General features: G+C 38.4%; 2 protein-coding genes across 2 annotated transcripts in view; one reads left to right on the top strand and one right to left on the bottom strand.

Moving 5' to 3' along the window:
• The window catches only part of fgf11b (fibroblast growth factor 11b), a 61,830-nt gene that overhangs the window by 25,393 nt on the left and 20,580 nt on the right, over positions 1-15,857 (bottom strand). The window contains exon 2 of the mRNA XM_067433232.1: positions 935-1,045. Coding sequence (XP_067289333.1) covers positions 935-1,045 — 111 coding nt within the window. The remainder of the gene's footprint in view (positions 1-934; positions 1,046-15,857) is intronic.
• The window catches only part of nlgn2b (neuroligin 2b), a 171,313-nt gene continuing 169,891 nt past the window's right edge, over positions 14,436-15,857 (top strand). Inside the window, exons 1-3 of the mRNA XM_067433229.1 lie at positions 14,436-14,614; positions 15,278-15,375; positions 15,481-15,724. The gene's annotated coding sequence lies outside the window, so the exon portion shown is untranslated. The remainder of the gene's footprint in view (positions 14,615-15,277; positions 15,376-15,480; positions 15,725-15,857) is intronic.

The following is a 15,857-nucleotide window of genomic DNA, read 5'->3' as shown; positions in this document are numbered from 1 at the left end:
GACACCCCTGTTCTAGAAACTTAAAGGGTTCTGTCAGGTGCTATATAGAACCTTTCCCAACATTTATGGATTTAGTTGTAAATTATTATTTTATTTATTTATTTTGATTACATTTTATGAATGAAACAGCTCTTAAACATATTTTATCATACTTGTATAATACTATTATACCTGTTAAACATCAAAGTATTATGTAATCATTTAATACATTTCTCCTTATATAGGACATTTTTGGCATAACAGGTTCTTTAAAATTGAGTCTGTTTAAGAATTAGAGGGTGCTGATAAAAAATAATAATCATGGATGAGATGCTTTAAAAGATGTGAGTGCAATGGACAAACACGTCCATCTAATGTGTTTAGCGGAAAAATGGAAAACTAGCAGAGTAGAATGGAAAGACAAACGCGTGGACTTTGATTGGTTTTTGCAATGTGAGTGACATACTAAATAATGTCAGCTCAGACATCGTTAAAACAACAATTACCATATCATAAAAACTGAATCGCTGCCAAACATCTGATTAAAATACACAACATGGCCAAGAAAATGTGAAAATCCTCCTCTAATTATCGAGTTTGGCCTTAATTCCAGTCAGGACAAATATTCTTCCATTCAGCTGAATGAATCCCAAGAGTTGTACCAGTGACCATGGGCTTAGTGTTATACACCTGGCCTTAAGCCTGACATAGGGGACGTGTGCCAACACTGGCTCTTAAATTAATTACACCAGACAGACAGATGTACGTGAGGAGACTGTAAGACAGAGGAAATGAATGACACCGACAACAAAAGTTCATTTTTTGTCTGTCCAGCAGCCGCAGGAACGGACACACACAGACACAACTCAATAGTTTGTACAACTGCCCAACCCAGAAGTCACACTGTCACCGCCCGTCAGGTGTGAATTACAAGTGAGAAAGAACACACGCTTACAGAAGCAGCTGTTCTCGTCCCTTGTGCCGTCCATGGTGCCATCCGGCAGCATCTGCAGGTAGTACCCGTGCTGGCTGTACAGACGGGTGACAATGCCTTTCAGCTGTGGCTCTGCAGAGAGAAAACACAGACACACAATGTTAGTCAGGGGAGAAAGCATCACAGTTTGCTGTTTGCGACTTCATTAATGCTACATTAAAGCTTATACTTTATTCAATAACAGTGCATCTTATACTTATCCTTCACTTATCCTGCACAGGTCACACTGTGCATATATTTAGCATGACTCAGACCAAACTTCCTGATGTAAACATATTAACATCTGAAAGAATTGAATACACTACTGTTAAAAAAAAGTGTGGTCAGTTGGAGAAAAATATATATATTTGTCCCCCTCAAAGACTGATTAAATTGATCAAAAGTGATAGTCAAGACATTGTAATGTTAAAAAAAAGTCAATTAAATGCTGTTCTTTTGAATATTCATCAGATAATCCTGAAAAACTATATACTGTATCATAAGCAGCACAACGTTTTGAATCAAGTTAAGCATTATTAAATAGTCAATTTATCATTTATAAAGCACCAATACACATTAGTAAGCAGTTTATAAAGTGCGTACCATATGCACGCCAAAACTCATTTTGGTGTATATATTTCACGATATGGCACACTCGTACTATTCATACGCATTTTCTTGAGATCGGGCTCTTCAAAACATACCTGACCAGCGTTTTTTTCAACAGGTATTGGAAGTCAACAAGGTCCATCAACTGTTTAGTTCCCCACATTCTTCTGATCAGCAGAAGAAAGAAATGTGGAACAACTTGCGAGTGAGTAAATGATGAAAGAATTTTCATTTTTGGCGAACTGTCCCTTTTAACTGTTTTTATTTCAGGACCCAGATTTTACATTGGACATCAAATTAATCAAAAAGACCCTTCAAACCAAACATTATAATTTAGCCTATTAATGTTATCAAGAACTGAAAAAACAGAAATGGGGAATGAATAACAAGACATGCCTATTAACAACGGGCCGGGGACTACAGCTGGAAATTAGCCGTAGAGGCTAAAGGTGCTCTTTTTTTTTAAAAAGGGACTGTCCACGTTATAATACACCAATAAACTAAACTAACTAAACATGAACAAACATGGCAGACAAAAGATCAATTGGCGAATTTGGTTACTGCAAGTGAATTTAATGTAATGTATTGTGGTTCCTTTTGCAGTTTTGTTCATTGTTTTCAAGGATGAAAACCAAGCAACCTGACCATTTTGACATCCGCCTAACTTGACTAGTTGAACTTCAGCCAAAATACTTAAGAATTTTATTAGATGCATATACTCCCTTTTTAAAAGCTCACAAGTCTATCTGTTTTGCTATTCTAATTATTAAGCACTTATACAGTCAGGGTTTCTGCATGTGGCATTGTTTTCCCCCTGCTGTCCACGATACCAGCAGATCTACAACCCATTTTTGGGCCGCTACACACCTGTTGAGAACAACTGGTCTAATTTAGCATCAATATCCAGAGCACAGCTGCTCCTTATGAATATGAAGATGCCTTCAAATGACCTGAAGGGTCAGATCAGAATAGGCCACCTTTCGCAGGCCTCATATATGGTGCAGATGATGCATTAGTCATGAACATTAAGCATACATAACTCACTTGACATTTATACTTTCTCATGTATAACCCGCTTGAAGACAATGTTTGCTCTCTCATTCCCTTTGACCATCTTACCACAAATGCTTAAAAGTCAATCCTGTAGCATTGTATTTACTTTAGCCTTTACTTTTTAAAGAAGCTTTGGTCACTACAAGACTTTTGGAAATAAAATGTGTATGCTGCTCTATTAAATATTTATTCGCATTGCACGTTTATTTATGAGACTAGAGGAGAAGAACAGAAGCGCAATGTTTTATTAGTACAGTCCCTTCGGCCTGTTTTCTGTTCATTTTAGAAACAAGAGAAAGAAAAGCTAAACAGAAAATTGCTTGTAAACAGACTACCTGTAGTTCCAAAAAGTGTGTAGCTGTAGGAAATGTATAGTGACCACACTAAGAACAGTTTCTACGGAGCAGCTGATTCATTCCCCACAGTGAAATTCAAATGAAAGAAATCTCTCAAGGAAGAAAAGCGATTTCCTGAAGGGATAGGCTGGCTAGTTTCCACTGTGAAGAATATTGGCCAAAGGATTGCAATTGGATTGCATTGTATAAAAGAGGAGTCGGTAGGTTAAAAAGACAGTCAGTCTCAAATTCGCATGCTTCATTATGATAAACTTCATTATGATAACCAACTGAGAACTGCTTTGTTGCAATTATTGGTTAATCGGGTAATCCAATCACAAGTTAATATGAAGATCTTTTCCTGCTACATCCTCCACAGCGAGTGTGTGTTCTTGAGTGTCTTTTTACTTTTCTTTGCTGTCACGACACCTTTAGCGATGCAGAGGACTGTGGTGTAATCTGCTGAACTTTTCCCAAGACCCGGTAAAAGCTCGCATTGATTTCACCCACGCAAATCCTGATAAAAATTCCACTGACACAAAGAGGTTGCAAAGCGCAGGTTTGTGCGTCTGATTGTGTATGTGTTAGTTTTGCTGCTGCGGTTTTATCTCTACTCTAAGATCAGCAAGAAGTGAGTGTTGGTAGGAATAGGAATTTCTTTCTGCTTTCAAGTACACATTAGAAGCTCCTACTTCTGAGGTGAGCAGTCGGATGTGTTCAGTGTTTCTTCAACTATAAGCACTTTGGACCCTCTGAACTACACCATAAACTTTCTTAAACACACTTTTAACATTTTCACTGTTTTAACTGCCAACTAAAATGTCCAATATTTCAAATACATGCAAAAAAAATAGGGTTAACATTTCCACCACAGTGTAACACAGTGCACATCTCACATTATTGTATTTGACATCATTTTGTGGTAGAAATGGCCTTTTAAACAATTTATATGTTTTCATAACTCTTATTGGCACTCTTAATACATATAAGCAAAGGCTGCTGTGAAAATAATTCTGCATTGTCTATCCTTTCATTCAAAAAATGTACAAAATTCTAACCTTTCATTGAAGTATAACAATTGAAAGTGGGAAGGAATCTCATTATGAAATAAATGTTTTTCTCTAGTTCACGTTGCAACCTCCTTTCCCCAAGATAACAGCTCTGAGTCTTCTTCTATAATGCCTGATACATTTGGAAAACACCTGACAAGAGATCAGAGACCATTCCTCCATAAATAATCTCTCCAGATCCGTCAAGATGTCCAGGACCTCCACCAAAAAAATTAAAAAATAAGCCTACAACATAATTTAACTGTGGGCATACTTTTTTCCCTGTTTGCACCAAATACATCTGGTGGGTTTTCTGCCAAACAGCTGATTTTACTTAGCCTAGGAAAACCCAAACAACATCCGGCAAATTTAGATTTGCTCTGCAAGTGATTTGGCAAAGAGCCCATTCAAGCCCATTTCTAATCCGTCGAAATCGGGGCACCAGTTAGAAACTTGGAATGGGCTTTACAATATGACGACGGTGAAGCAGATTTTGTACATTACAAAGATGGATGCTGCTGTGGAACATCACTCGTTCGAGTCAGGTATCGCATCTGTTTTAAGCAAATTAAACTTTTCCTTTTCGTTAAAACCCAAGCAAAGAACAACACTCAGCTACCAGATGTGGATTAACGTTACGCCGGCTTCTTTGATGAGGAGGATAGGGAATGTGATCATGTGCTAACACCACACAGCAGCAGCTCTGTATCTGGCCTTTCTGTGATTATTTCCTCACACTAGATCTGGAAGTCATGTGAAAATGCAAATGCAAATGCGATCAGAGATTGATGTTTTCTGTTCGACCTTCAATCCGAGATGTTTCAGTCAGTCTGAGATGCTATAGGTTTTCCAAATTTTGCAAAAATGTTGATGGAATGACGGTGGACACCAGCTATTATCATATTTCTTTTAAAACAACGGCAAAAGTCGTCAGAAGCCATTGCAGCATCTTCCTCGAAAAAATTAAATAAATAATTGCTGTCTCAGATCGTCAGATGTTTCTCTGTCGCTCTGCATACGTCATCGTCCGTTGGTGATGCCCCTTAGGAAATTATTTGTCTATGAAGCTTTACCAGACCACAACTCGGTTACCTGAGAATGGTCTGGTTTTACTCATTATGATGGATGATTAAGGGAATTTAGCCTTTGTGTTTCCTCATATTTATACTCCTGTGGAACAGGAAGTCATGGCTGGACAATTTTATGCCCCATGTCATCCAAAATGTATTTAGGCACCTTCAACAATTTCTCACGGTACATTTTAGAAAATGGTAATAAAATATGACAAGAACTCAGAGTTAAACTGTGTCAGAACAAATTCATCTTGAATTAAAGCACACAATTAGATAATACCAATTTAGGTCAGCCAATGACCAATGCTTCATTCTGTTCAGTCTGTGGTGTAAAAGGTGAATTATCAATGGAAAAAAAAAAACTTGGTCAGGTCAAAGTGTCTGAATAAATTTGGTTCCAATTTTTTATGCATTTTAATGGTAGTCCTGTATTTTTTGGTATAATATGTCACAATCATAATATGTCTCAGACAGTAAGCTCTGTGAACTCAAATATTACTAAAATACAATGCAACAAAATTACTTTGCAATTTGCAAGACCATTTGCTACAAAATACTGCAGAGCTGCTTTCCACCCTTTTTCACGTGAACGCCTCTTTCAGCATCACAATTCACTATTCTCGCTTGGGCATTTACATGCACAAAATGACAACAATATTTCCAACTCATTTGTTTTGGTCTCTTCTCTCCCATCTCTCCTTCAATTTTTTTAATAATTACCCATATGGTGTAATGATCTGATGAATTATCCAACCAAAAAAAGGGGAAGCATGTGATTATTTGCCAGGCAAGGTGGGGGAAGGGATGCATATAACATAATTTCATTAGAGAAGATGGCTCTATATGTATTGGACAGGCATAAAGTATACACTTACAGCCTCATTTGACAGCTGAAGCATGACAGGGCTAATCAGAATCTCAGCTGCCCTCCACTGGAACAGCGACACTGATGATTCACTTTAGAGTATCAGCATAAACCGAACACCCACCCACGCTACAGTTAAACAGCGGGAAACTGCGGCTATCATGGCTCTTCATCACCACATCCAAAAACTAGCATGACATAGCAAAGTGACAGAACACACACACGCATGCCAATATGGTGTTTAACAGCATTTAATGAAGCATGTCATTTTGTACTAATTTAGTTCTGCGTAGGAACACAAGTAACTGGTGGGTTGCTCTCAGTATGTAGTAATACTATAGTGTGTTTAGACCTGTGCAGTCATATCCCAGCTGACAAATGTTCTCAGAACTTTAATAATATTCTAAAAAAAATAGCCATAAAACATTATTTATACATTGTTCTGAAACATTTAGTTGGATGTTTGGTTAAAATGTTACTAGGGCCTACTTGTTTCAGAATGTTCAAAAAACATTCAAAAGTAACGTTCCCATAAGGGCTTTACACACTGTGCTTAACCCTGGGTTATCATTCTTAAAAACGCTTTTAACCCTGGGTTAAGGAGCATTTCACGCTTGTAATTTAGATGCGTGTCTAGCACCAATTTTTACCCGGGGTTATGAAACCCTGCTCTGGAGCAGTGTTAACTCTGCATTGCAAAGTAACTTATACATGTGAAACAATGCGGTGTTAAATGTTCCAACTAGATGCTTAGCAACAGACAACAAATCGTGTACCTTATATTCACATGCTTTGGGCAGTAAACTAAATTACTGATCTGACCACATTGTCGCTAGCCTGGATGCCAGCCGAACTTAGCCCCGCCCACAAAAAATGTAGGTCGGGCAGTTCGGTCTGGCCTCGCTCCATAGAGGAGTATTTCCTCGAACAGAACCTGTTCAGACCAATGAAATCATCAGGGCGGGCTTTAGACGAGGACGGACAGATGATCAACAGTAACGTAACCGTGCACGTCAACAGAGGGGCTTGGATTATATTTGTTCAAATCCTAAACGGAGAGCTTGTTTGTGTATGCATTCACCATCACAATTTCTCTCAGAAATGATCATCATGTTGGGTAAGTACTCTGTGTATCAATAAATTATTTTATTTTTTTACAACACCAGCCAAGATTGTGTATTCCAGCCTGATTCCAGCGCACATGCAGACAGGGTTGCCAAGTTTTTACAACAAAACCCGCCAACTACTAGCCCTAAACAATAGCTTCTCAGGGGGGTTCACCGGGGAAAAAAATGGCGTTTGGGGGTAAAATGTGTGTTATTTTGGCAAGGTTGCCTGCTAAAATTTGCATTCATGGATCTATATATCACATAATAGTCGCTTCAACCAGCGGACATAGAAAACAACCCGCAGAAAAAAACGGGGACTTGGCAACACAGTGCAGATGAGCTCTTGACATTTGACAATGCATGCTTCGTTGCTCTGATTGGTTGTTGGTCTATCCAATTGAGGTCTTTCGGTTGAAACACGCCCCATAATTACAGCCCAATGGAGCCGTTTCAGACTCACATTCTGACTAGAATTGAGTATGACCACGTCAGGCTACATTGTCTCTATATGACAATTGAAATTAGATAGATGACATCACTGTTTTCTTCAGAGCAGTTGTACAGCCGAATCAAAATCTGTTGAATTATTTTCCTGTTAACACTGTAAAGCTGCTTTGAAACTATTGGCATTGTAAAAAGCACTATAAATAAATAAATAAAGTTGACTAAAGCATGCTAGGAACTAAAAATCCACTGCCTAATTTCTGAATTTGTCAAGATAATTTAATTAAGTTACTGCTACTTAATTTTAAAAAAGTGAAATAACGCAGAAAAGAGTTTAAATTACAGATGATATCAACTTGATGTAATGATCAACATTATTATGTCAACAAAACTCTACAAAATAACTTACAACTTAAATCAGCACTAGGTAACTTTTGCTCTCGGGGTCCCCCTACAGTTGGGAAACAGTATTGTCCTCTACTACTGTCGTAAAACTCTGTCATCCTACATCAGGGTCGTTTGTTGACATGAGAACCATGATAGCCTTGAACACATGATAGCCCCGAACACACATGATAGCCCTGAACACATGATAGCCCTGAACACACATGATAGCCTTGAACACATGATAGCCCCGAACACACATGATAGCCCTGAACACATGATAGCCCCGAACACACATGATAGCCTTGAACACATGATAGCCCCGAACACACATGATAGCCCTGAACACATGATAGCCCTGAACACACGATAGCCCTGAACACACATGATAGCCCTGAACACATGATAGCCCTGAACACATGATAGCCCTGAACACACATGATAGCCCTGAACACACATGATAGCCCTGAACACACGATAGCCCTGAACACACATGATAGCCCTGAACACACAATGATAGCCCTGAAAACATGATAGCCTTGAACACATGATAGCCCTGAACACACATGATAGCCCTGAACACATGATAGCCCTGAACACACATGATAGCCCTGAACACATGATAGCCCTGAACACACATGATAGCCCTGAACACACATGATAGCCCTGAACACACATGATAGCCCTGAACACACATGATAGCCCGAACACACATGATAGCCCTGAACACACATGATAGCCCTGAACACATGATAGCCCTGAACACATGATAGCCCTGAACACATGATAGCCCTGGACACACATGATAGCCCTGAACACATGATAGCCCGAACACATGATAGCCCTGAACACAGATGATAGCCCTGAGCACACATGATAGCCCTGAGCACACATGATAGCCCTGAACACATGATAGCCCGAACACATGATAGCCCTGAACACATGATAGCCCGAACACACATGATAACCTGAACACACATGATAGCCCTGAACACAGATGATAGCCCTGAACACAGATGATAGCCCTGAGCACACATGATAGCCCTGAGCACACATGATAGCCCTGAGCACACATGATAGCCCTGAACACATGATAGCCCGAACACATGATAGCCCTGAACACATGATAGCCCGAACACACATGATAGCCCTGAACACATGATAGCCCTGAACACATGATAGCCCGAACACATGATAGCCCTGAACACATGATAGCCCGAACACACATGATAACCCGAACACACATGATAGCCCTGAACACAGATGATAGCCCTGAGCACACATGATAGCCCTGAGCACACATGATAGCCCTGAGCACACATGATAGCCCTGAACACATGATAGCCCGAACACATGATAGCCCTGAACACATGATAGCCCGAACACACATGATAGCCCTGAACACAGATGATAGCCCTGAACACAGATGATAGCCCTGAACACAGATGATAGCCCTGAACACATGATAGCCCTGAACACACATGATAGCCCTGAACACATGATAGCCCTGAACACACATGATAGCCCCGAACACAGGTGATAGCCCTGAACACATGATAGCCCTGAACACAGATGATAGCCCTGAACACAGATGATAGCCCTGAACACACATGATAGCCCTGAACACATGATAGCCCTGAACACAGATGATAGCCCTGAACACACATGATAGCCCTGAACACATGATAGCCCTGAACACACATGATAGCCCTGAACACATGATAGCCCTGAACACATGATAGCCCTGAACACACATGATAGCCCTGAACACACATGATAGCCCTGCTGCAGGAGGAGTTTAGATGTTGTTCTGCTTGTGTCGCGCGTCAAATGTCTTCATCCCAGGTACAGTCAGTGGCATATGTTTCAGCATGCCATATGAATATAATTTCATGGATTTTATTTTTTTCAAACGCCAAATGATCGCGATGCTCACGTTTACAAGCCCGTGTCATTATAGTAGCCTAGTTACCGTTTTTCAGAATCTCTATCATACTTCAATTCAATGTTTGAGTGGTAGGTAATATTAGCAAAATGTTTAGAACATTTTTTGATAGCTGGGATGGTATTTACGGCTCATATGCACTGCCTAACCTCAGTGAATACAGAGAATAGTTGTGTTTTTACATACTGAATTTCTTATGAAATGAGACTGAAAATGAGTGATACTAACAACAAAGGGAAAAAAGAAAAGAGAGAGAATTGAACGATGCTTTTCTGGGAGCTGGATTACAGAGAGCTGTTTGAGAAAGAGATCTTAAAAGAGAGGGAAAATGAGGAAAGAAAGTGACCGCTCCGGTTTCCCCCCCGGGTGCTGTTTATCCGGCGGAGGTGAGGTGTGTGTGGGGAGTGGTAGTGTGCAGTGTCCAGTTCCAGGCTGTTACAGATGGTAATTTTGTCAGAAATCACTGAGCTGCTGCCAGCTCCAAGCTGGAGATACAGCAAGTGACGGTTGGTATGCTGTGCCCAATCCTGCCTGTGAGGACCAGCCACCAGCTTTTATTCTCTCTCACTCATTCCGAATCACATGCTCTGGATCAAACACTGTTTGCAAGGATTTAGCAAACTGACTGTAAGCTGCTATTGGAGAAATAAATGCTTGAATTCTGTTTACGTTGGATTTATTGTATCTGTCATTATTTGTCTTTCGGCTTCTAATCTCTACACAGATATTTCACAGTTCCAAAACCATGTGACTTCCTTTCTTCCGTAGAACAATAAGGAGATATTTTGAAGTACTGTTCTTGCTGCTCTTTTCCATTACAATGCAGTGTGTTAATGCTTCCAGGGATGCAAATGGCCCATAAAGAAATCCTAAAAGTCTTTCACATTCCAAGTCTTCTGAAGCTGTATGATTTGTTGATAGATTGCAATAGGACTGATTCAAATTGCAGTTAACAGATCACTCAAGGTGAAAACTATCAGTGAATAAAGGACTTCAATTTTGATCTTATCCTCACAAAACTTTGAATGCATCAAAGGAGGACAGAAGTATTGGAATAAAGCACAGAAGTTGCATCAACCTCTTTCATGCATTTATGGTGTCCTTTTTGAAATTCGGGTTTGGAACAACATGAAAGGGAGTAAAATTTCAGAATGTTTTATGTTTTTAAGTATACACTATTCCTTTAAGTGGAAACAGAAAGTAAGATTAAGTGTGTGTTCCATATGCCAGGCATTATATTGCATTTGGTATAACAATGCACTTTATCCTGTTACACAACGCTGTGTTAATCTACTGCATTAGTGCATACATGTTTCCTGCGGTAGAGCTTTATCTTTATATGTTTATCCATCTGTGGAATATATGTAACACATTATACAGCTTTTAAACTTCAGTTCAAACTACCTCTTGGCTAAGTGTTACTCTATTTGGCATTACTGAACAATACCACTTTAGCAACTGTTGTCTTTTGCCATTTTTATACTGTCAGACAAACTTTTGCTCTTTTTAATGCAATTTTATATATTATATAGCCAATGATTTGGATAGCGAACAGTATTTTACAGGAATTATCCAAAATATGGTAAAGTGTTGTTGCTTGGGCAATAACAGTGACTCAATGACACACTGAGATACTGGAATACCCATAATTACCCATAATATTTAAATAATTCTTGAGAAAATGCATGCACTTAAAATGGACAGGTACAACACACACAAGGTCATATGTTTGCTAACTTTGCTCCAAATCAATGTGACTAACATTAAACTTCATATGTAAATAAATTACATTATTCATGTCATGAATAGGGCAAGGTAACAAAATAAAGGGGGTTATAATTGTTTAAATGTTCCTAATGCTTTTTTGCAGGGTGAACATTTGTTTGCAGTTTGAAATGATTGTCTTAGCTTTAAGATGTATAATGAAAAACAACATTAAGAAACATATGTGTATGGCAGTTCCCAAAAACATTTGACTTGAAGCGGTGCTGTACACAATAGTACACGGCTCCAAATGCTTTCAAAACACTCTCACGGTACTTTGATTGTATACACCAATCTGTCACACCTCTTAAAGGAGTAGTTCACTTCAGAATAAAAATGTCCTGATAATTTGATCACCACCAAATCATCCAAGATGTTCATGTCTTTCTTTCTTCAGTCGAAAAGAAATGAAGGTTTTTTTTGAGGTAAACATTTCTCCATATAGTGGACTTCAATGGGGTACAATGGTTTAAAGGTCCAAATTGCAAGTTGTAGTGCAGCTTCAAGGGGCTCTGCACGATCCCAGATGAAGAATGAGGGTCTTCTAGAGAAACGATCTGTCATTTTTTTAAAATATAAAACTGTATTTACTTTTTAACTACAAATGCTCTAATCTGCAATGCGCCACATTTAAAAGGTCATGCGGAAATACCGCAGTAGGGCGAAAAACATTTTCTCCTCCAAGGTCATAATCGTCCTACATCATTGCTTTACTTTTTTTTTTTTTTTTTTGTTAAGGCCCTTTGACTTAGTCTTTGCACATTCTCTTTGTAAATACTTGATCGGTACTTTCGGTATACGTCATGTGCAGGACTTGACAATAATTTTTTTTGCTCACCAGCCACTCTGGCTAGTGGTTTTCCTAAGATACTAGCCACTCAGTATTTTCACTAGCCATAATTTTGACATTGATACCATTGGGAAAAGATTACCATATATGTTTAATATTATCTTATGATTCCAATATAATTTGGCAGCTGGTATATTAGGCTGTCATCCCTTCACTGCCAGAAAAAAGGTACATTTCTGTCACTGGGGTGGAACCCTAAGGTACAAAACTGAAAAGGTACTAATATGTACCTTTAAGGTACTACTATGTGCCTTTAAGGAACTACACACTCTTATACTGATATGCACCTTTTAAGGTACTAATATGTACCATTTAGGGGTGAGTAAGGTACAAAGATGTACCTTTTCACTTTTGTACCTTAGGGTACCACTCCAGTGACCGAAATGTACCTTTTTTTCTGACAGGTTTTAAGACCTGACGCACAGACCCTACTGTGCGCACACTTTGGGTGTGACCACAAAATTTGTGGGAATAAGTAAAATTAAGTGCAATATGTACAATCACATGTCGAAATTCAAGCCAACAATATTGATCCCGAGCAAATTAAACGAATGAGTAAAGGGACGGTTTGTGTATAACGCGCTGAGAGAGGGGGGGAGTACACTTTGTATCTTTTGTGCAGGAAATTATTAACATTAGGCTACCAGAAGCTGTTTCAGATTTCAGTATCGATACAGGAAAAGCGATGCAGATCAGAGCAAAAAGAGCATTTGTGGTTAAAAAGTATACATGTTTAAATATTTTTATATGTATTTTTTGAAAATGACAGACTGTTTCACTAGATAAGACCCGTATTCCTCGTCTGGGATTGTGTAGAGCCCTTTGAAGCAAATTTGCTGCAATTTGGACCTTCAAATTGTTGTACCCCATTAAAGTCCACTATTTGGAGAAAAATCCTGGAATGTTTTCCTCAAAAACATTCATTTCTTTTTCGACCGAAGACAAAAAGACATGAACATCTTGAATGGGGGTGGGGGTGAGTAAATTATTAGGAAATTTTAAAGGGTTCACCCAAAAATAAAATGTATGTCATCAATGACTCACCCTATGTTGTTCCACACCCATAAGACCTCTGTTCTTCTTGGGAACACAGTTTAAGATATTTTATATTTAGTCCAAGAGCATATCCAAGTGTATGCACACTATACTGTCCATGTCCAGAAAGGGAATAAAAACATCATCAAAGTAGTCCATCTGTGACATCAGTTAGTTAGTTAGAATCTCTTGAAGCATCGAAAATACATTTTGGTCCAAAAATAAAAAAATACATGACGTTATTCAGCATTGGTTTCTCCTCCGCGCTTGTTTTAAAACCTCAAATAAATATTAAAACGGTCATGAATCGGTGAATCGATCAATGATTCAGATCGCCAGTGTCACGTGATTTCGGCTGTTTGGCCGTATGACACGCGATCCAAATCATGAATCAATAAGCTGATTCGTGACCGTTTGAATCTTTATTTGAGGTTTGAAAACAAATGCAGAAGAGAAGACAATGTTGAATAAAGTCATATTTCTTGTTATTTTTGGACCAAAATGTATTTCCGATACTTCAAGAGCTTCTAATTCAAGAGATTCTAAAATATCGAAGACGAGGTCTTACGGATGTGGAACAACATTAGGGTGTCATTAATGAACTAACCCTTTAATTCTGAAGTGAACTACTCCTTTAAGAGCCAGTTCTTTTGGTGAGTCGTTCGAAGCCACGGAGTCCCTTGAACTTACTGTAACTGAATCATTCAGAGCAGTTAATGGATCAACACAAGACTCACTGAAATGCTTACAGAATCATCAATAATGAATGCAGAAATAAAGTAAGTTCCGTGTTTACTACAGTTTTTTGTTTTCGAAGTGAAGTAGTTAAACGTTTTTAAAATTAAGAGGCGAATCAACATATGGGTGTCAAATGTGTTAGTGTCATTTTCGAAATGCAAACGAATTAACCACGCCTACACGTAGGTCACGTCTCAACGCCACGCCAGTTGTCAGGCGCTAGTTTTCTGTGCTGTGGAGAGAACACAATATTTTTAAAATAAGGAATTACGATATTGTCTGTTGAATGAAACATATTATTTTTGTATGAAACATCAGCCTGTGTATGCACGCTCGTCTCATTTAGCTATAATATATTTGACCGTTTTTGAAAGACGTCAGTGAGGAAAATGGGCGGGATTTTATCGCAGTAAGTTAATTTAACACTTATAATCATATTTCTAATACAATACCTCGTTATTACTTGTCAAAGAACGGATCCATTTTGGTTTTCTTCAGTTTTCTTTGCATTCAAACGAACACATCTAGAACATTCAGGTGAGAGTAGCTAAGTTAATTTTACGTTACGTTAACTTACCTCACATTAACTTAAACCATATCACGCCACCGACGACAAACGAACCTCATAAACACGTTATTTAACCTGGTCTGAAGAGTCCAGAGACATAACGTTGACATTTTTGTGAGTAATGAATGGACATTAATGTCATTGCTTGAGCTGTAAAATAAAAACTCGCTGAAGCAGGACATCAGATGTTCATGAAATTAAAGTCTATTTTTGACTGTTACAAACTGTATGGTTCACAAGCTACTTCGTTTAGTTTCTAAATCCTTTTTTTAAATGTACATTTAGTATACACAACTGCATATTTGTTTTATCAATGGGTTTTATGCAAGATTGGACAGAATATATATGCTTTTTGGAGGTTGCAAGGACACTCTTGAGAAATTAAAGATACCAAGACTGCAAGATACCAAGGATATGACAACTATATATGTTGATGAGGTATTAGGTCTGTTCAAAGAGAAAGTGATTGTGTCATGCTTTAAAAAAAACTTTTTGTCTGTTTAGGTTGAAACGTATCTTGCTGCTTTTTCTTCCTCCAATCACAAAAAGGTCACTCAAAATAAGAAAGCATTCTCCTCCGGCATTTGTTGACGTTTCTGAAGGTATTTGTTCAATTGTGTCATTTTTATATTGTAAATGAAAGTGCAAACTTGCTTTATATTTGTTCATCTTGTATTTTGACAATGCTGTTTTACCTTTAATTACAGGTTGGTACAAACATGCAGACCTTTGTGTCTAGTGTTAACACTTTCCAGCATGTCCTACTCTGCATTAGGGAACAAATCGAATATCCAGAAACTTTACATCAATGTGAAGAAGGCAATTAAAAGCAATATGCAAGTGTCTCTGACATTGATGAACTCTTCAAAGCTCACTTTGTATTCAGCACATCATTGAAGCACTTTACAGTTACACTACCGCAGCAGACATCAAGGATAAAGGAATTGAGAGGTACGTTTATGATGTTATTGATTAGTCAGCAATGATCTTTAAATGTTAAAGGGTTTAGAACTTAAACATTTTCATCATGTCCTCTGTGCAAACAAGAGGAGAGTTTTTTTTTACTCTCCATTATTGGTAATCA

The sequence above is a fragment of the Pseudorasbora parva genome, chromosome 23, assembly GCF_024679245.1.
Source record: "Pseudorasbora parva isolate DD20220531a chromosome 23, ASM2467924v1, whole genome shotgun sequence".
NCBI lineage: Eukaryota > Metazoa > Chordata > Actinopteri > Cypriniformes > Gobionidae > Pseudorasbora > Pseudorasbora parva.
This window is presented reverse-complemented; position numbering and strand designations above follow the sequence as displayed.